General features: G+C 43.3%; 1 protein-coding gene and 2 long non-coding RNA genes across 5 annotated transcripts in view; 2 read left to right on the top strand and 1 right to left on the bottom strand.

Annotated features, from left to right (window-relative positions):
- The first annotated feature begins 547 nt into the window (after positions 1-547).
- LOC106949662 (uncharacterized) lies at positions 548-15,161 on the top strand. Of its 2 annotated transcripts, none has more exons than XR_001425424.1 (2): positions 548-898; positions 14,941-15,161. It is a non-coding gene; the product is annotated as an uncharacterized LOC106949662 (long non-coding RNA). The 2 variants fall into 2 exon arrangements; XR_001425423.1 differs by having other exon boundaries at positions 548-902.
- LOC106949660 (uncharacterized) lies at positions 10,819-13,744 on the top strand. Its single transcript, XR_001425421.1, has 2 exons — positions 10,819-11,441; positions 13,454-13,744. It is a non-coding gene; the product is annotated as an uncharacterized LOC106949660 (long non-coding RNA).
- A 2,930-nt stretch (positions 15,162-18,091) lies between the features above and the next one.
- mlycd (malonyl-CoA decarboxylase) overlaps positions 18,092-22,135 on the bottom strand; it is a 22,302-nt gene continuing 18,258 nt past the window's right edge. For both annotated transcript variants that reach the window (XM_015036064.1, XM_015036065.1), the window contains exon 5: positions 18,092-19,406. In XM_015036064.1, coding sequence (XP_014891550.1) covers positions 18,861-19,406 — 546 coding nt within the window. In that variant the 3' untranslated portion in view covers positions 18,092-18,860. The remainder of the gene's footprint in view (positions 19,407-22,135) is intronic.

The raw sequence follows: 22,135 nt of genomic DNA, 5'->3' as shown, positions 1-22,135 counted from the left end.
TGTGCTGCAGAGTTCAGAGGAACTAAACAGATTATGAAATGATCAGCTGCTGTATTCCTGTGATGAAAGGTCAGAGCGCTGCCACGTTAAGCTGCTGAAGGTCAGAGGTCAGAGGTTTTGGTTGTCCGTCCTGTCGAGACGTGCTGCACACGGTTTTCTGTTTAATGTTTCCACTGATTGTTATGCAGATGCATCGATATTAAACCACTTTAAAACGTTTTAAAGTTCATAAATCTATTAGCTTCATGTTTGATGAAAATCTGTCTGGAGGATAAAATCTTTAATTTTAGTAATATCTGGAAGAATCACTGTAGATTTAAAGGCTTTAAAATCTGCAGTGAATTTAACAGTTTGATGTTTTAAGGAAGAAATAATAAGAGTCAATGATTGATAGAATCAAGAATAAATTAAATTATTCACTCAGATTTTAATGTTTACTTTTTATTGAAAATGTGTTTTTCTGACAGTTTCCAAAAATAATTTAACAAATTCCTTTAATTTACTAACAAAATATTTAGTTCATAAGTGTTTGATGTGAGTTAAATATTTAGATCACAAAATAAAAACAGTTTGCTAATTAAATATTTCAAGCTAAGTATTTAAATACTGTGTACTGTAACTGCAGCAGTTCAGAGTCCTTCCTGTTTTAAAGGAAACCACAAGGCCTTGTTGCCATGGCGATGTCCAGGACAAACATGTCAGGGGACATCAGTCCGTCCATCGTCCTCCTAGAGGACACGTCTCAGGTCCTGCAGGACTTTAATCCTGGTTTCTGCAGATTATTTTCTTTCTCTACCTGCAATAAAACAGCAGCACAGCAACAATTATTGTTATAGAAAGACAGAAAGACACCAGCTGTTCTGTAAGTACACACATGTAGGTGTGTGTGTGTGTGTGTGTGTGTGTGTGTGTTTCTGTGTGTCCTGCAGGTTCTTGCTGTGTTTTCTCTAAAGTCCTGTGTTTTAAAGTCTCGTCCTCTTGTCTCCAGCTCTTCCTGCAGGACAAGAAGCTTTAGACAATAATTGGATGAGAACTCTGAGGTACAACAAGCTGCTTCGCTGCTGAAGGAGGTCAAACTCTCCTCCTCCACCTACACATCCGCCCAGCTGACGCTGCAACCTGAATGGAGGTAAATGTGATCAAATTAGAGCTGGACTAAAGTTTCTGCTGTTCTTTGCTTCACATTGTTGGACGAAAACTGAGCAAATTACAAACTAAATGTTTTAATAACTAGGCTAGCACGTTAGCTTTGGTTGGATTTACCCAGAATGCCCTGCGCTGTAGTCCACTTCCTGCTTTTGGAGCGGTCTCACATTCAAACTGAACCAGAGTTCACTTCAACCAAAACCAGTCTGAGGTTTGGAGGACCAGAGGTCAGAGGTCACCAGCCGAACAGGACTGAGCAGAGCTGGTGGGAATGAGTCCTGTATTAAACACAGACAGACCATTTTCACTTTCCTCTGGATTTATTAAAGAATATTGGAGTAAATGCATCTTAACATCACATTAAACTCAAATATAGAGACTCGAATACGTCTGCATTGCTTTGCATGCTGCACATTTTTGTATTAGGGGTTTGCAATAAATGAAAAAAGAATAGAATAATATCATTTAATCAACATAGATTTGTAGGATAAGTCTCACAGGTTTCCAAATAATATTTTACGAGCTTAAAACCAAACAAGATCTTAACAAAGTTGGATGTGGATATTTTGTGAATTACACGTCTGGGTCTGGCCTTCGTCAGGAAGCATCTGTGCTGATCATGCTGGGTAATAACCTCACCAATCTTCATCAATGACACGACAACAACCCACTGATCCTTCTTCGTTTTGCTGCACCAGTCTCCTCGCCCTGTGCCTGTTTTTTGTTTCTGTCGCTGCAGCTGGACTGTCGGGGCAACAGATGCTGCAGCATCTCCGTGATGCTGCCCTGGACTGGTTACTGCGGCCACAGGGAGGCTTAATTAAAACCATCTAGATGGAAAACATGGTGAGGAAATGTCATTTTGTTCAGCTTTGACACAACTGCAGGGTTAGAGGAGATTTCTGACCGCAGAGCTGCTGGTTTGGTTTGGGACTCGCCAACCTAATCAGGTTTGGGTAAGAAATGATCCCAATTAGCTCGGCGTGAGTCCAGCTGCTGCAGCAGCATGCGAGGCTGCAGGTCCTCACCGCGGCGCCGTCTGCTCGGTTTCCATGACTCACAGTGAACACAGATTAACACAAAGTCTCTTCTCTGCATGAGCATCTCTAACTTTTTCCTCGTGCTCGCAGCCTGGCTCCGCTGCAACAGAAAACGTCTCAAACAGCCATTAAAAATAATGAGATGGCCATTTTCACCGCCTGTTACTTGAAAACAATCCATATCACACAGGGGACCTCCTGCTGCGGACTGAGGGCCACAATTTCCCAGAGATTTACTGAACAACCTTTCGCCTCTCTGCCCTTGATGGGACCGTGAACATCCCAACACAGCTCTGCAGAACGACGCAGTTTTTACTCAGAGAAGCAAAAGACGCACGTCTAAGAAATGAAGCCGTACATGAAAATAAAAACTAGTCAGTCCTGCTCTCTGCTCACCTCCAGGCTCCTGGAAGACGCTGGTTCTTCATCATGGAAGTGGAGACATCTGGTTTGTTCTTCGCTCAGACAAGGGATTAGTGTGTGTGTGTGTGTGTGTGTGTGTGTGTGTGTGTGTGTGTGTGTGTGTGTTGGTGCGTTTTCCTGGTCGTCTTCTTTGTTTTGCTCAGCTTCCAATCAGAACCCAGATTTTCCCGTTGATCACCTGGCGACTCTCCAACGGTCTACTCAAAGTTTCGTCTCATGTCCCGATTGTTTCCTGCTACCAACAGAAAACTTCAGCATCATAATCAAACAATTCGCTGCGTGGTGACGGAGTACCAGGCTCATCATAGACCAAAGCTTTTCATGCCAGGTGTAACGTCAGAGGAGCTCAGGGTTTGTCATCTTTATTATTCAGGGTTTTTGTTTTTTTATGCTCGTCTAAATTATCATCTTTATTCTGATGATATTCAGATATACTTTTCTTTCAGAGCTCTGGAGTTTTATAAATGATCATGTTTACTAATGGCTGAAGTGAAATCAAGAAACGGTTAAACAGACATCAGAAAACACTTTTTAGTGATGGTGGTAAAACGTGAGAAGTTTGATGTCTTTGATCAGAGCTTTAAAAAGTTGGTTAGAAACCGTTTTCATCACTTTAGTAACATCTCAGGAGTTGGTGTCAGAAGCTGAGATGATTATTCATGTTTTTATCTTCCTCAGTCTTTTAATCGGCTTCAGACGGTGAAGCTGCAGAGAAAACAGTTTATTGTTTAATATCAAGGATTTAAAACTGAATATTTGTATAAATTTGACTTTTTTTGTTAGTAAAGAACATTTTGAATTGGCACCATATAAATACAGACATATTCTATATTTTAGCAAGAATTTGTTTATTTATAAAATGTGAATAAAATATGAACCTTGTGCAAAATGAAGAAGCTCGTATTGAAGTGTTTTTCTCTGCACAAGCTCATCAGCTTCATTTGTTCCCCACTGAGTACAGAAATGATTCAGGAGGATCTTCAGCTGAACCTCCAGCAGGTTCACTAACCGGGTGGAAGTGGATCCGCGCGGCGCCGCTGGGTCGGCTGATTGGACCCGGCCGACCGTCACCTGATGAGACAAAACTTGTGATTACCGCAGAAGGTGATGCTCTGATTGTCTGAGAAGAAATGAGTCTAGACCAATCAGACGCCTTCAGTGTAGAAATGGAAGAACGTTTCTATATCGCCTGATTTTAATCCTAGACGGTTTCAAAGCTTCAACTTGTTTTTGTGTTTTAATGAAGCCTGAAGGTAATTTAACAAAACTAAAGATCTGTGCTAAAAACAAAATCTCTTTGTCTCCAGCTGTGATTTAATAAACCAGGCTTCATGTCATAATTACCAAACACAGCACAACCTTCAAAAGCTGTTTGCATTTATGATTTGTGTTTTAATATGAAAGGTGTAAAACACTGATGGCTGTAAGCTGGGCTCCCAAGAACAAATATATTATTGTTTGGAAGAGCAATGAATTTAATGGTGAGAGCTCATGTCTGAAATGGGACATAATTCCTTTAGGCAGGAAATAGGAATAATAAGAGTTTATTAAAAAGAAATAATCAGTCTAAATAAAAACTGTTAAAATATTGTGTATTTTATCCATTAAAACATGGATAATCATCTACACATCATTGTTTTGTAGTTTGCATGTGAGCTGCAGCTCCACACCAGGAGTTTACATCAGGAGGTCTGGAGATCTGGAGGTCAGGAGGACTGTGTAGCACTATTTAAAGTGTAAAAGGACTGGATGGGAAAAATCAGAAGACTAGAATTCATCTGCTGGAGCTGTTGTCAGTAATCAATAAAACAATACAAAAGAACTGCTTTCAATACCATGTATTAGACAAAAATTAAAGTGAACAATGCAAGACAAACATACATAGGACCAAAAATAAAAAACAAACAAAAAAATATACACAGTACTGCGGCCGTCCTTCATTGATTTGTGTACAACTGGTCTTAATTTCCCCGCTGGTCAGTCCAAACCCTGACCGACACACATTCAGAAGTCCATGGTTGAATTATCCGGATATTTAAGTTGAAAATGTCCCAGCGCAAGTCCTTTCAGATGAAAAGATGAATAATGGAGTGTGTGCCTGAGTGGTGAGATGGAGGGGGAATTGATACAGACCAAACCAGGATGAAGTGATTCTTGGGGCTCTCCTGGCTCCAGCCAGTTTTCAGAAGCTCGCCATCTTTTACCCTAAAAAGGGATCACCTGGCCAATTTCAATAATAGTTGGGAGCATGGCAGCTTCAAGGCTCCAAACTCACTGGATTTTTTGGATCTGTAGCTCCTTTGTCTCCAGCTCTCCCCCTCACACCTGACTGGGGAAAGCTGGAGCAAGCCTAAATAATTACATCAGGTGTGTCAATTGGCTGCATGCATTGTGTGACTGACTGTCACTCTAACCAATGGGGCAGTAAGGCGGGACTAAGCAGTTTTTTCACCCTGGGTTACAACTGGAAGGCTGGAGGTCAGGAGGTCAGGAGGACTGGAAGGCTGGAGGTCAGGAGGTCAGGAGGACTGGAAGGCTGGAGGTCAGGAGGCCTGGAGGTCAGGAGGTCAGGAGGTCAGGAGGTCTGCTCTGTATCCGCTGTTCGGTTTGGCTGCTTTTCCCTCCGTCTTGGATCGTCTGCCCGGTGGTAGGCGAATCATCAGGAGCTGATAGATGTTTCATAATTCACCAATGCACAGAACAAGATTCACGCTTGTGTTTTTGATGCAACCCAAATATCTCTTGATTTTCAAGCTGCTTCTGGCCTGTGGGTGGCGCTGCAGTTGTGTGTGAATTTTGAGACTGCCCTGATGTTTCAGTCCTCAAATGATCAGCGACCAATCAGATCGCTTCCTTCTTTCAGCCAATCACGTTCCAATAGCGCTGCAGCCATGACAGTTTCAAATTCAATCCAAAGATATTTTATTAATCCAATGTTTCCCAACCCTGGTCCTCAAGGCTCACTGGTTTCAAGGTTTCCCTGCTTTAATGTGCCTGGTTCAGCTGACTGCAGTTCAGCAAACGCCTGTTAATCAGTCATCGATTGAAATCAGCTGGACTGCAGCAAGGAAATACCTAAAACATGCAGAGCAGTGAGCCTGGAGGACCAGGCTGGGAAACACTGTATTAATCCCAAAGGGAAATGAAATGTAGCTCATGATGGCTGTCGGCCGCAGCATTTTTATTTCTATTTTATTTGAAGGTTAAAGAAATAGCAAAAGGATAATTCCTTTTTTTATTTCTAGTTATTCATCCAGACATGAAGTCTGTAGATAATATTTAGCTGGTTATTTTTCTGCAATGTGGTCAACTTTAACTTGGCAATAAACACCTTGACTGTATAAAGCCTCATTTATAGGCTTTATACAGCCTATAAATGATAATTAACTTAGTCAGATATTGCTAAGTTAATTGTGTGGAACGAGATATAAAGACTCATCAAATGGTGGTTCATGGGAAATAAACACAAAACCTGCCGAGTCCTCAGACTGAACATTGTTTCTGGGACTAAATACAGATAAGAAGTCGGGACCAGTTTTATGTTTGCTCTTTTTCACACTGCAGCACTGTTTTTCATCCACTGGTGTATTAAAAGTTACATCAGTTATTTGTAGATAACTGTTCTCCAGAGTGCAAAAAGTGTAAGTTCAGAAGTCCTCCAGTTTATTCAAGCATTCAGGATCTTGGAGTAATTATTTGTCCGTTTAAAAGTCGTTACAGCCATCAGATGTTCATGCAGCCTGGTCTGACAACATGAAAGCAGTTTCCATCATATTTCCCCCGGGTTTCCATCAGAGACACCCGCTGCTCTGAACAACTGCATTTAGTCTGTGTTTCCTCGGAGAACAGAAAAGAAAAAATAAGAAGATAAGGAGGCGCTGGAAGAAGAAGGGTGAGTAAAGAGTCGACCGGCCAAAGCAAAGAGGAACAGGAGGCTAAATGAGCCCCACAGGGGCGGCGGAGACATCAGGAAGGATCGGCTGTAATGTCCTTGGTTAAAACGGCCGCTCTGCTCGCCCTACGCCGCTTCAACACGTGGAATTAACGCAATAATCTGCCCTCTGCAAACGTCCAGAACGACCAGGAGAGACGCTTCACTGAGCAGCAGCATCCGCACCATGTTTCAGTTTAATGGAGCATTTAAATGAGAGGCGGAGGGCCTGAGGCAGCAGCACACACACACACACACACACACACACACACACACAGGGACACACACACACACACACACAGGGACACACACACACACACACACACAGCTGTCTCTGTGTGTGCAGGGGGCATTCCTGCTGATGCTTCTTCACTTTTTAAATTAAACTTTAACATTTCCAATGTTAATCTGAGGACGGTTTATCAATCAGGTTTATTAACACATTTCATCAACCATGCAGCTCAAAGTGTTTAACATCAAAAAACAGTCACCAGTTTGAGAACAAACATTTTATTGAGTAAAAATAATAATGTGATCAGTTTTCCATTAATTATGGTCCAAAGGAAAACCTTTAAATCTAGAAGCTGAAAGCTGCTTCCATGTTTGGTTTGAATCCCATCAGAGGAAAAATCTGCTGGATGCAAATCATAAACATGCTCAGACTGTATGAATATTAAAATATCACATTCTGTTACAGCAAGTTTCATTTAACCGAACCTGTGAGCAGCTGTTTCCTGTCCGGTCAGACTTTTATAGTCAGCAGGACCTTAAATCAGAAAACCTTTGGATAATGGGCAGCCTGGAACCAGCCTGGAACCAGCCTGGAACCAGCCTGGAACCAGCCTGGAACCAGCCTGGAACCAGCCTGGAACCAGTCTGAGACCAGTCTGAGACCAGTCTGGGACCAGTCTGGGACCAGCCTGGGACCAGCCTGGAACCAGCCTGGGACCAGCCTGGAACCAGCATGGAACCAGCCTGGAACCAGCCTGGAACCAGCATGGAACCAGCCTGGGACCAGCATGGAACCAGTCTGAGACCAGCCTGGGACCAGTCAGGGACCAGCCTGGGACCAGTCTGGGACCAGCCTGGGACCAGTCTGGGACCAGCCTGGGACCAGCCTGGGACCAGTCTGGGACCAGCCTGGGACCAGCCTGGGACCAGCCTGGGACCAGTCTGCCAGAGTAATTCTATTTTAAAAATTAAAGCGTTTGTTTAAAGAGCCATTTTGAAACACAGTGATTTCAGTCTGACTCCAAACTGAAAAACTGCTGAAACACTGACCTCCTTTAAATCTGATTTTGTGTGTGTTGATGATTTTACTCATCAAAAGTTTGAAACTGGTTTTCTGTCTTTTATTTTATTTTTAGTGTTTTTATGGCATAAAGCACTTTGACCTGCCTTGTTGCTGAAATGTGTTACAAACATAAACCTGACTTAGTTTTTCTAAAGTTTGATGTAAAATAAAAATGTTTATTTTCATTCTGTTTCATTTATCTGCTTATCATCTCTTCTCTTCGTTGTTGGTCATTCATGCTTCAATCACCTTGTCCTCTGACCTTCCAGACTTCCTGCCATGGCCAGGTTCACTTCCTGTCAGCATGGAGGCGTTTCTGTAAGGCGCCCAGGCTCAGACTGACGCAGACGCTGCAGAGAAACAGAAGGGATTCAGAAGTTGGATGGTTGTGTGACCACTGTGCTTCTTGCTGTCGACAAACAGATTTAAAGCGACGAGGACTGAAAGGTGCAGATGTTGCAGAAACAGCTGGAGCGTTGGATCCGTCATCAGAGCGCCAGCAGGCAGCCGCCACAGATTAAAATCATTTTATAAACTGCTGAGGTCACCACGTAATATTTCCTGTCTTATGAGACCAGTAGCACCAGTATTACCAGTTAGAAGTTGTGCCTGAACTTTTGCAGCAGGGTGGTTTGTGTAAATGATTAGGGAGATGATTTAGGAAGCTCCAGTCTAGAGTTTGAAAGCTCTTCAATTAGAGCGTCAGTGTGGAGCATTTACAGCAGAACGAGCCGGTTGGTAATGAAGCTCTCAGCTGAAGCCATTATCAATCCAGATCTTCATCCGTCACCACAGCCAATTATTCCTGCTATCGACGGTCCTCAGACGTCTCCGTCCCGAAACGGCTCCATTTAACCCAAACATGGATTAATCATGTTGTTATTTGTTGGCCAATTTGCATGTAATTATTTAATAGCCAGCGTTTGTTTAAAGAGCCATTTTGAAACACAAAATGATTTCAGTCTGACGGTTAATGACTCATCACGTTTCCTCTAATAACAGCTTCCACTCACTTTATGGAAGCAGTTTGGAGATTATTTCTCATACTAACATCCAAACTGTTTGTCTGCAGACTCAAAACATTTTCTTCAATATCTTGTTGTGGTTTTTAACTTGCCTTGTTATTAAATCTGGTATATTTACATCTTTACCTGATGTTGATTAATGTTTGTGTCCGTTTCGAATCTTTGCAGCAGTAAAAGTCCAGTCGTCTTGATTTAACCAGATGAACATCCTGACAACCTGCAGCAGGTTTTCTGCTTCGTGTTTTTGCCTGCAGCAGACTAAAGCCAAACATCAGAGCAGCATCAGCATTTAAAGTCTCCTAATTTAGGTCTTTATTTAATCCTCGTGACTAAATATTTCAGCTTCCAGCAGCTGTAATACAGGATTATCTTGTTTCTCTAACAGTTCTGTTCTGAGAGATCTTCTTGTTTTCTGATACTGTATGAAACTCAGGATGTCAGACAATCTGACCTGAAACTAAAGCCGCTAAAGTCTCCGATTTAAACGCTTCCTCTGCGATTTGGCCACAAACTCAGCCTGTTTGATATTTAATCATATTTCTGTTGTTGTTGTCAGCATCTAACTTTATTCTTTGATGGAATGATTTTCTGGTCCAAATGCAACAGATCCCACAGCATGACGCTGAAATAATGAGCAAAGTCCTCCAAGAAATGGATTCACTGAGCGAAAAAATGACTGGGCGATAAATCACATCATAGATGGATGGATATTAAAGACTTGTCTTTTAAATGAGAGGAAAGTTAGGACACCCTGTGTTCTAAACGAAGATGTTTAGTTAACTTCACATTTGGTCTCCCCATCCACACAGCATGACACTTCCACCTCTGTGCTTTGCTGCTATCCAGAGAAAACTGGCCATGTTCATCCTGCAGTTTTCGGTTCAAACACATGGCATCTGCATCATTCATGATGCAGATTTGCATCATTCTGGAACAAAACGGAAAGCTGCAGGATAGTAGCTTTTACTTTACTGTTTATTTACACACATTCATATTCAAGAAATATGAATATATATTCAAATGAGGCTCGTTTGTCAGATTAAATCAGAGTTTAGAAAATAAACTTTCAGCCGTTATTAAAAGTATTTTCCACTAAGCCTTTTATTTACCATCTGTAAGTAAAAATCTTAAATTTTCTATATATTTACTATTTTATGTGTGTGTGTGTGTGTGTGTGTGTGTGTGTGTGTGTGTGTGTGTGTGTGTGTGTGTGTGTGTGTGTGAGAATCGGGTCGGTTCTGTTCTGCCATGATTGCATCGACTCTTGTGATCAGATAGATTTTATGAAACAGAAGCTGAATCACAGAAACGATCTGATGCCGTCAGCATGTTTCTCTGCAGCTCCTCCTGCTTCACAGACATTCAGATTAACGTAAGAAGGAACAAGATAAACATGAAGGTGATTTTATATTTCTGAATAAAAACACTGAGAATGAAACGTTTCTGAGTTTTACTCTGGAAGATTTTGTGATCCGTTTACAGCAGCAGAAAAGATGAATGGAAAAACTGCAAACAAAAATAAATCTGACCAACAATGAAGGAAGATTCAGTTATTCAGTTACTCCCGCGCCTCTAGTGGCGTGGGGTGGTAACACAATTAACATAAGCACGTCACTAAACGAGAATACCACAGTGTTTATTCACTATTAATTCCAGCATCACTGGCACCGTAAAAGATAAATTCTCTAATATTTATTTTATTTTCTTAACGATGTAGAGCTAAGAGCTTATGGTATTCTGATTTAGTAATGTAATTTTATTAGTTGTGTTACCAACCCCTCGCCGCTAGAGGCAGTAGCAGGTCGGAAAATTTGCTATTAAAAAGCAGATTTAGAAATACACAGAAAGGTTCAGAATTTAAGAACTGTGAGCTGCGCTGAAGTAAATAAAAGAAAGAAGTTTAAATATATGCTGAGAGTGAAACTCCTCCCTAAACATGAAGATAATAAAAGTTTTCTAAAGAAAACAAAACCGGGAGACCGCGGATAATATAGGAAACAGCGCCCCCTTCACTTCCGGAATGCAATGGTCTCATTTCCAAATAAGGTATGAGACCTGTCTCTTCCTGTTTGCTGCAGCGAGGTCCTTCCGGGGAAAGACAGTTTGCTTCGGCGTGAGAGGAGCTAGCAGGGGATGAGCAGCTAGCTGGTTTTAAGTGAGTAAGCTCAGACTAGTCAGGAGAAGTCCTAGTAAACTCTAACAAGCGAATTAGCAGGACACGGCAGAGTTTCGGCGCTTGTTTTCTGTCGCTTATGGTGAGAGTTATGGTGCAGCTAGCCTAGTTCGCTAATAAGGACTACTGTAAGCTGTCAAAGTGGGACTGAAGAAGCTGCAGAAGATCGTTACCGGACTGGATAACGACAGACGGACTTCAGATGGTCCCTCTGAGGGCCGCGTCGCTCAGAGAACCTCTGGCTCCGTGGGAAACGAGGCCCTGGGCTGTGGACGTGGCTGTGGACGTGGAGACCACACAGCTGCACCATTCCTGAGCTTCTGCTTCCTTCCGATCGCAGAGAGGTCTTTCTGGACCGCAGGATGAAGTCCTGCCCCGATTAATCTGTGGGAAATCACGATTACTCAAGGTACTGAGTTTTACTTTAACATTTCGCTCTCTCAGTGAAGAGGCTCTGCACTGTTGAGTCGGTTGGACTCCGACATTCACAGCATCTGCACAGGCCTGCAGGCAGGCTGTATTTTTGCCGCCTTTAGGTTTAGTCTTTTTCTTTCCTTTTAGCCATAGTGGCTTGTATAACTGGCGGTTTACACTGTATGCAGATTTATTGTACAGTTGGTAAAGTGCTGTTTTTTGTTTGGCTGAAAACCAAAACCTCATTATTAATGACTCCTCATTTGCAGTTTTCTGCATCGACTCTTCCTCTGTTTCACACATTCAACATAAACTGAAATATGGAAATCCCCCCAGGGAACATCATCAGTTAAACCGCTTCAGTTTTTCAGTAAACTCTTTTTTAAAGTTTTCTCAGGAGAAGCAAACAGTGCAGAATGCTGGTTCTGGTTATTAATACACAGTGGAGCGGTTCAGTTTGGATTATTAACAACGCAGATTTAAATCCGCCAATTTTCTCAGAGTACATCTAAAGTATTTAAAGAAAATGCAGCTTGTGAATCTGTGACCCTGGGAGTGACGCTTCCTGTGGGTATTTCAGCTCCTGCAGTCGCGCTAAAACGATATACACAGTGTTTATTAATGCATATTAAAGCATATTTGGTGTTTGAAATATTAAAACGGTTATACTGTAAGCTTTTTTAGACGTGGTCTCAAGTATTCATAAACCCTGACATCAAATTTATCACATTTAATTCCTCACTGGGACAGAAACGTCTGCAGCAGTGAGCTGTTCACGACTTCCTGCCTCTTCAGCTCCTCCTCTCATCAGGATTCATTTCTGAATTACATCCTCTGCTCCTTTTCATTCTGGTTCGTGTTCTTTCAGCTTCCTTATGGTTTTCTTTCGGCTCCATGGGAAACCAAACTGAGCTCCCGAGTTGCTGGAGGAAGCGATGCTCTCTCTTCCCCCGATCAGCCCCAGATCGCAGCCACATGCTGAATCCTCTGAGGGCTGGACAGATCTGCACTTTTGAATTGTTTTGCTGTAATTAGGATTTCCTAATATCTGAAACTGATCAGTTTGTCTAAACGACTCAGAGCTGCAGCAGCTTTTTACAGACTTCAGCTGTAAATTCATCCTGAGCACAGAGACACTTTGATGGGATTCTTGGAAATGTTTCCAAAGAAAATGACCTCCAAGCAGTTTAGGTCATGAAGCTGTGACAGTAAAAACATTGAGGCGACTGCGAACGGAGGCCTGTTGTAAGATTACACAACTTAACAGCAATAATTAGTTATTTAGTCGTAAGATAAAACACTGGGTTCATTTTTCAGTCAAATTTTCACCATATTATTCATTCATTTAAAAATGTCACAGATTCAAATTAATATTTAATCAATATTAAATATTTAGTTCACAACCTAAAAATTTAGCACCAATTTTTTCTACAGAGCTCCAGACTAAATTTTTAGTTAAGAAGCAAAATATTTAGCTCTTAGCTAGCTAAGTATTTACTTTGGAGCTAAATATTTATACAGATATAAATATTATGATTAGAAGAAACAATTTAAAGAGGTTAAAGAATATTCTGCAAAAGTTAAGAGGGAAAATGTTCATCAGGACGTTGAAGGAGGCAAACGGAAACCTGCTCTTCCCTGGATGTGATGAAGAGGAACGGAGAGACGCAGAGCGTTGCTGCCTCCTCGCAGCGAGATGAACCCGGCTGCTGGGAGGGAGCCACAGAGCGATCCGATCAGTGTGCAGGCAGCTTAACCGCGATCCGAAGTTAGAGGACAGGTGAAGTTCATCGGAGCAGAGGTCAGCCGACGGGATCAGTGACGGCGTCAGCAGAAGAGAGGAAACGTTTACGTTAAAGGGATGAAAATCTTCAACTTTGGACCGACTTCTGGACCTGAACTGATCCGATAAAACCACGAGCATCAACCAGACGCAGCTAACCCGATATTAACCCAAACATCTGAGCCACATCATGTTTCTGTCTTCTTTACGTTTTGGCTCTAAAGCTCAGTGGAGATCCGCCGACCAGGAGGATCCACCTGGTAAAGAGATGAGCGCTGCAGGTTTTATCCAGAGGAAGATTCAGATCCAGAACCCGAACAGAACCTCTGGCTGATCTCCGCCGTGCCGCGTCTTTCTGTCTCTACAAGGACCAAATCATTCAGAGCCTCACAGAAAACAGCAGGATTACAATAACTTTTATTTAACAACAAAATTATTAAAACACTTTTGTTTTTTTAAACATGATTCTGTTTGACAGAAGCAAAATATCCTGGAATAAATTCAGCATAGAAGCTTTTAGTCTTGTGATGTTTTCCCTTCAGGGACCGTTGATGTTCCTCCAGGTTTCATTTATCAGGCCGTCCTGAACACACGCCGTCTGACACGGTGACTGACAGATGGACGAGTCGTCTCATCTTCGTTTTGATGAAAACTGATGGAAGGACGCCGCAGCTTCAGCTGACATCATTTCCTTTGTGATCATGAAACTTTTCCGCCATGCAGTCAACAGTTAGCTTCACCAGAACGGAAACATCAACAAATCGCATAACTTCCTTAAATATGTGTTTCTATTAATCATACAAACATGCAAACTGCTTTGAAGCTGCACACTGTCCCGGTTTGATCAATACAGGAAGTGAAGCGTGACAGACACGATGAGTTAAAGTCCGTCTCCCTGAACTGGGATAACAACTGACGTTCCTGATGAGAAACGATACGTCGGTGACCGGAGCCGGTGGCTGGGCCGCATGGACCATTTACTTTCCATCATGTTTTGTTTCAGTAGCCAGAGGACTGAGTGTGAAACTCATCAGCAGCAACGCTCCGATAAATCACAACAAACTCCTGCTGGCTGGAGTTGGTTTGCACCTTTCAAAGCAAATAGCTGTGGGTAAAAACAGGATTTAGGGATTACCTTGGATAAATGCGACATCGCTCACAAAGTCAGGCACTGTGGGAAAAGACGCAGAGAGACGCTCTGATGAGGCGTCTGCTTTAATCACACAAGATCAGGTGACACTTTTTATTTAGTTAGCATTTAAATGGTTATAACCTGTCAGGAGGAGTTAATGGGAGACATGTAGGAGGATCTATGAGGCGGGGTTATGTGGAGAGTTTGAAGCAGAAAGTATTTTACATGCAGTAAACGGCAGCGTCTGTTTAACGCCTTATGTTGTAATGAGTAAAAAGTTTTAACTTTTGAGTCTCATTCTTGTTTCTAAAACATGAAACTGAAGAACCGGGAAACAAATCTGACCTGAGAACCTTTTATACAAATACACGTCCTGAAGAATCTCCGATTAAAAATACATTTTGAAAAAAACATTTTAGCATTTCTCTTTTTCAAATGTTTTTCTTTGGTCTGATGTAATATTGGAGTTCATGGAAAACAGGAGAATGGAAATGTTTGGTTCACTGAACCTGGAGAGAGTCTGAGTGAAACTCTGCTGCCCTCCGAAGGCTGAATGATGCAAAGTGGAACGAGCTGCAGGAGTGTGTGTGTGTGTGTGTGTGTGTGTGTGTGTGTCCTGATTGCTCACAGAAGCATGAAGCCCTTTGAAGACGGTCCAGAGGATTGGTTGGGCTGCCAGAGGTTGGAGGAGGAGAATGGAGATGATTGGAGATGAGAAGCATGAAGGAGGCCGGGGACGGCGAGCGGGATGAATGGATTAACGCACCTGAATGAATCCCACACACACTCACATACACACACGTCAGCAGATTGCAGGAGGAGCCCGTATCGGCTGAACCCTCTTCCCTGACTGCGGCGGCGAACGGACCACACAGTGACATTTGGAACATGCGCTGCAGCAGCCGGAGCCTCTGCATGCAGCAGGCATCGATTTCCTTCAAATGTCAGGAATGTGAGCAGCAATAAGGCGGCTGAACGTTTCCACGGGGCACTAACAGAGTGGATGGTCCACAAAGAGAAAATTCACCAACTTCTGAGAGGTGAAAGGTCAGCGACCTGTTCCTCTGTCATCTGCTGGGCCAGCAGCTCCAGAACCAGAGAAACTCAGCAAGCTGATGAAGAGATGACGAACCCTGAGCATCGTCTTCATCACACTGACACTACATTCACACTGCAACAAAATGTAACTCCCATCCAATTCATTTCATGGCTAAACAGCCCAATTCTGACCTTTTGACCCCAAAAAAAAATCTGATCTGTGGAACTAAAATGGATCTGATGGTTTAGAAAGCCTGCAGTCGACCAGCCATGCTGCGATTTATTCAACATAAGCCACATTCTCGCTAAAGCTCGGCTATTCCAGTGGCTCTCTGAAACCCGATTGGTTTTCTGCATGTTTGTTCATGGCACTAATTAAAAGCGATCGGAGTCAGACTCCTGTATGAACGGTTTCCGACCCCAAAGCCAACATAGCCGTCCACCAGCAGCGCCGTGTTTACGGCAGTAAAGATGGCCGCCGCAGTAAAGATGGCCGCTGCAGCGCTCTGTTTACGGCAGTAAAGATGGCCGCCATCTCTGGATGGATTGTAAAGTTGCTGAGAGCGACGGCATGGTCAGCAGACGGTCAGCAGACAGTCAGCAGGAAGCTGATGACGCTAACAGCAGCCTTTAGTGGAGCTGCAGCCTCTGGCCCGGTTCTGACCCGGTTCTGTTTGGATGTGGAGTCGGACCAGGAGTGGTCGGTTGGGATGTGATTCGTTTCATCACTTCATGATCATCATTTTCAGCCATAGTCTAGATTTACCGTCTGGATTCTTCTGCTGCTGAGTTCTAACATTCAGACGCTTTGGAAACTATCGGATATCATTTAGTTCCAGAATCTTTATAAATATCTGCAGCGTTGCACTGAGGTGATGGCGCTCATGTGAAATAAGTGTCACTTTAATCCCATGTTTTACAAACAGCCATGCTTGTTTGGTTGCTCCTTCTGAACCAGTTCTTTCTTGCAAATGTCCTCATTTCGTGTCTCTGCAGATGGAGACGTGCAGCTGAAATCTGCAGCTAATCAGAATTAATTTCAGTGTGAAAGCGCCACAGCCTCCTCTCTGCTATTCTGGTCACTTTTGATCTGGAAAGAATGGATTAGCTTCATTCCTAAGGCAATTTCCTCACGATGAAATGCGCCATCAGCATGCACACACGCACGCAGCATCGCCGCAAATTAAAAGGACTGTCAGCGCTACCGGATTATTTTAGCTGAGGCACAAATTTCCTCAAAAGAGAGAATATCCAGTCGATTGTAACGAGGTCTTCTTCCTGGTTCTGGGATCATTCGGCGTTCAGTTGGTAAAATATCCATCAGATAAACTGATCAGCAGGACCAAAAACCTGACAAAATGGAAATTAATCAGTTAAAAATCAAGACTGAACACAAAGAAAAAAACAATAAAGGTTTGAATACATCGTCTGATGGTTGGTAATGAATATTTAATGATGTCACGTTTAAATTAAAATCTCTGAAGAACCCCATGTAAGCACTTTCCCTGTTTATTTCACTTTAAAGCCATTAAAGATTTTAGGTTTTGGTCAGATTAAGCATAAAACATTTACATAACCAACAGCCCAAACGTCAGATTTTAAATAAACACTGAGATTTCAGAGGAAAAGAGAACTCACCAATATTTTTAGTCTTTGATTAAATTATCATCTGAATTATCCATGTTTTTAACATGTGAAGTATGACTGACACAGAGGTTGGAAACAATGTAAAAGAAGGAAAACAATGATTTTATATATATATATATATATATATATATATATATATAAAATGTGAGTTTAATTGTCCCTCTCATCCTTGGCCCCTTTCACGCTGAAGTCTAGCTCCGCCTCTGGTTTCCCTTCTGATGCTGCTGCCTCCAAAGGAAGGGATGTGTATGTAAACTTCTGAGCTGGTCCTCCAGTCCAAAGATGCTCACTGATGTGATTTTAACTCTACTTAATATTTCCAATCAATAACTAAATCCTAAAACTGTTGAATTATGAAGTCACAGTTTGATGAACATAGATATTATTGGCTGCTTCTAATATTAGCATCAGCTCTCTATTACGTTTTATTTTGGCCAGAGCGAGTCAAAACGAGCAGCACTCGGGTGACATGCTGGAGTTGTTTCCATGGCAACAAGTGGCGGTGTCCGTTCAGCTCCAGCCGGTGCTGAACGTTCCTCCGTCTCCACAGAAACCCGTTTTCTTCCTGTCCCACGTCTCCAGAGATGTTACAGCCGCCTCAGAAGGGCAAACGTTAAACAACTGTCCTCTTCATGCCTCGTTATCCACCCACCCACACACACACACACACACACCCTCTCCATCAATCTGACCATTTAGTTTAACTTTATTTCTCACTCCATTAGTTTCTGGGACACGGAGCAGCGCAGAGCTAAGAAAGGAGATGTGTTTGAAAAAATAAAAAGAAAGTTTGACTCCTCTGAGATAAAATGTAATTTCACAGTCAACTTGCTGTGATGTATTATTCCACAACAACGGGGCGGCTGAGAGGAGACCTGCTTGGCACCGAGTCCTTAGGACATCAATGATCTCTGGAGAATGATTATGACTGAGTGTGGAGGGGAAAATCATTACAGAAGAAAAATGCAACACATTAGGTCAGCACGATAGTTTAACAAACAGAAAAATATGTTTATTTTTTTAGTTTATGAAAATATTTCCAGTGGGCGACTTCATGCTTCTTTAATGAGCTTTAAAGGCGAGAAGAAGAAGAGCAACTGCAGGTGAAGCTGAAGAAAGAAAAAGATCTATTTATCTTTGTTTTGTTCTGTTTACGGTGCAGCAGCTCATCCTGATGAAAGAATAAACATCATTTATTCCAGAACCCCCCATTACATGCTATTACCTACCAACATGCTTTGGCATTGATGGATGCCTTCTGCTTCATTAGCTGCAGTCTGCTCTGGGAATCACTTACACAATATCAAACGGCTTTGGCTAGAAATCTAATGAGGCGCGCAGCAGATGGGCCGAGTTACATCATGGAGGAAACGGCCCACTTTCTGTTCCTGACGTCAGGAGTCCATCGCCGGGGCCCGGGGGGCCCGGGGGGCCCGGGGCCCTCAAACACTGACAAAACACATCAGTCTGTTTCAAACAAAAACTAAACTGTTAAAGTTTAACTACCACGGCCACTGTACACAGGAAAAAAGAGCAGCTCATTTCTGACAAAGAATCTTAAGAGTTTTAAAAAAATTAAATTGGAAAAACTCAGAAATTTTCTAGAGAAAATGTTAAAATTTCTAAGTTTCAAAAGTTTACATTTTTAAAGTTTAGTAACTCATAAATTTCCATGTCTTTTTCTCTGAAATTTCCAAGATTAATCTAAAAATTTCTGATTTTTTTAATAGAAATGTTTGATCTCAGTTTTTTGGTGGAAGCTTGCTCCTCTTTCTGCGTCTGCAGTGCCTGATACTCTGCTGAATGCGACGCAGTCACAGCTTGCTGTTCTTCTGGAACTGCGACACGAGGCCCAGAACCTGCTGCGAAGCCGCCACCGCCTTATTCTGAAGGTACAGGACGCTGTTGTTGGTCGTCTCGTTCAGGAAGTAGCGGTAGTTCACCATGATGCCGCAGGAGTTCGCCACGCCCCTGGGGCTGGTGTCGGCGCGCCAGTTGATCCGCCACATGGTGGCGCCGTTCTGCAGGTGGAAGTTGGCCACTGGGTTGAGGGCGAAGCCTCGGCGCTTCTCTCCGTAGAGGTACCAGCCGCAGAGGCGCATCAGGACGGGCTCCAGGGCGAGGCTCAGCTTCTCGGAGCGCGTCCACTCCCCGGTGGCGATGAGCTTCCGCAGAGAGTCGACGGGCGGGGTTCCCGCGTCGGAGCCCAGGGCCTGCTCCACCTCGCGCCACTCCTGCTCCGATAAGAGGTCGGCCCCCCGGCCCTCCTTCCTGTACTGGCTCAGCAGGCCTTGAAGCCAGGAGCAGAACCCCGGGATGGGCGACAGGCTGGAGAACTGGGCCATGTGGGGGAACTCGCTCTGAAACAACGGCACAAGGAGAAATTCATCTTACTTTGTAAAACCTTTTGAGATTAAAAGCATGAAACCCACTTCCCATAACCCGCTAATGTCAGAGCTTTGATTTGCTTTTAGCTAACTTTGAAACCGTTTAGCGCACTAGCTTCTGTTCTGTAAACTTTCAGTTAAAGTTTGACACCCGTGTTAACGTTTTGGTAACCGACTGAAGTAAGACCATGCTCTTATTTTGAAGATTGATTACACTGCAGTTCCGCTTCCTCTTCTCATGTTTCCATTTTTTTGGCAAACACACAACAGACAAACAACCAGGGAAGCAAATTGAACAAACACAAAAATCTGAATCTTTTCCTCACATCCTCCACTCGTGATGCGATGCAGCAAATGTTTATTCAGTACCCAGAATGCATCACTGCAGTGTCACCTGTGGTGTCGTAGCCAGTTCGGTAAAATCAGCAACTATGAAATTGAAACCATGAGTGAAAAAAAAGTCACTTCCTGAAGTGCAAACCGTACAGTTAGGTGTCTACTAACAAGTTTGGTCCTGTTTTGGTTGAAATTAGCATTAGCTTCCACTAGCTGCTATACTGCCATAGCAGCTAGCATTTGCAGAAATAATGTTTATGATTAGTGCTTTGGGGTTAGCGCAGCTAACCTTTTAGCTAGTGGCGCCCACCACTGATGAAACCCAAATGAATCATAATCAGCCCTTCCATCATCTCATGCATACGGAGGGATGGTGGATAACAGAAATATATTTGGCAGCTGTAAGTTTAGACTGACTCCAGAATGAGAGTAAAACCTGAATGTGCCAAGGCTTCCTTCGGTCTTTGCTCTCTCGTGGAAACGGTTGCAGAGTTTCGTGAAGCAGCTGTCTGAGTGGATCTGTGTCTCCATCCTGTCACAGATCCACTCAGACAGGAAGCAGCAGAGACAACAGGGAGGAAGTCTGCAGAGACCTTCACCCTTCACCGGTTTTCAGAGACGAGACGGAGGTTCAGGCTCGGTGTGAAAACAGAACCAGGACGTCCTTGTTGCTCGGGCGGCTCGACCCCGTCGGTTCCTCCGTCTGGGACTTCATTACGAATCATCTGAGCTGCTCCATGAGGCGGCCTGCTGATGCTGATGGATGATCCTCTCCTTCCTCTTCCATCCCTCGCCTGTAACACCTGTCCCCGTCTCTAAACTGCCTCCCCTCCTGTGTGTCATCTCATCGGCAGCGGTCACCCACCGCTCTGAGCTCCCTGCCGTCTCAACACCCTTTCATTTAGCAGAAAGAAAGCCTCTCTCTTCTCTTCAGACACATTTCTGGGCTTGGGTGTCTACGTTAATAAGTGAGAGAACAATATGTCAGGCAGAAAGGCAATCGCTGTCTATGAAAGTGGAAGTGCGAGACACCGCCTGGTGGGACACTTTATTTTTCTTCTACTCTACCTTATTTCACCCACCTTTCAATTTAAAAATCAAGGCTCCTTGCTGTTCTCCACTTTGTTTCTTCACACTTGACTATGCTGTAGCTCTGCCTTCCTCACACGGAGCAAAAGGTAGTGGAAAAGAGAGCGATGGTATGAGTAAGAAAGCAGCGGGAAAGGCGAAAAAGGGAACGGATGACTGAGTGAGTTCTGCTTCGGGGTCCAATCTACAAAGACAAACAAGATATTCCTCCTGCACCTGAAATTGCAACTGTGACCTTTTCTTTCCCACTCCATCATCTCTCCATCATTACAGCCAGTCCTCTGTGGCAATGCTGTCCCTGTCAGACAGCCTGGATCTCTGCACATCATAGGTCAGCGTTAGCTTCAGGAAGTCAGCTACTTCAATAGCCGACAAGCAAATCAACCAATCAGATGACGAAACTCGGTGCAATTAGCTTTCAGACGTGGTGATTTGATGAAGTTCAAAGCAAGAATCACAATGGGGGGAAAGGGATTTAACTTTCCAAAAGCTAAATGCAAGATCTGCTGCTATTTCATACCAAACAACAGATTTCACCAACTAACGACCCATAAAATAAGGATGAAGTGGAGAAAACTGTCAGCATATCCAACAGTGCGTTCCCACCAGGCCTGTTCTGTCCGCTTTAATCCGGCTCCAGTCAGTCTGTCTGGAAATCCGGTTCGGCTGGTGAGGTGTGAATGCTAATCGACCTCTGACCTCTGGTGCTCCGGACTTCGGTCTGGGTTCAGTTGAAGTGAACTCTGGTTTGGTTTGAATGTGAACGCCAAAGAAAATCTGCAAATGCCACACTGAGAAACTTTGGGGTCCACTGCACAGTGAATGACATGTCAACATATCTGCTGATGAAACGATGATGCGTTAACGATGATGCGATGATGCGATAATGATGATGCGATAACGATGATGCGTTAACGATGATGCGATGATGCGTTAACAATGATGCGTTAACTATGATGCGGTGATGCTTTAACGATGATGCGTTAACGATGATGCGATAACGATGATGCGATAACGATGATGCGTTAACGATGATGCAGTGATGCGTTAACGATGATGCGGTGATGCGTTAACGATGATGCAATAACGATGATGCGTTAACGATGATGCAATGATGCGTTAACAATGATGCGTTAACGATGATGCGATGATGCGTTAACGATGATGCGATGATGCAATAACGATGATGCGTTAACGATGATGCGTTAACGATGATGCGGTGATGCGTTAACGATGATGCAATAACGATGATGCGTTAACGATGATGCAATGATGCG

The sequence above is a fragment of the Poecilia latipinna genome, unplaced genomic scaffold (assembly GCF_001443285.1).
Source record: "Poecilia latipinna isolate Pla-1442-1.1 unplaced genomic scaffold, P_latipinna-1.0 Scaffold356, whole genome shotgun sequence".
Lineage (NCBI taxonomy): Eukaryota > Metazoa > Chordata > Actinopteri > Cyprinodontiformes > Poeciliidae > Poecilia > Poecilia latipinna.
The sequence above is the reverse complement of the archived record's forward strand: the minus strand, read 5'-3'. Positions and strand labels throughout refer to the sequence as shown.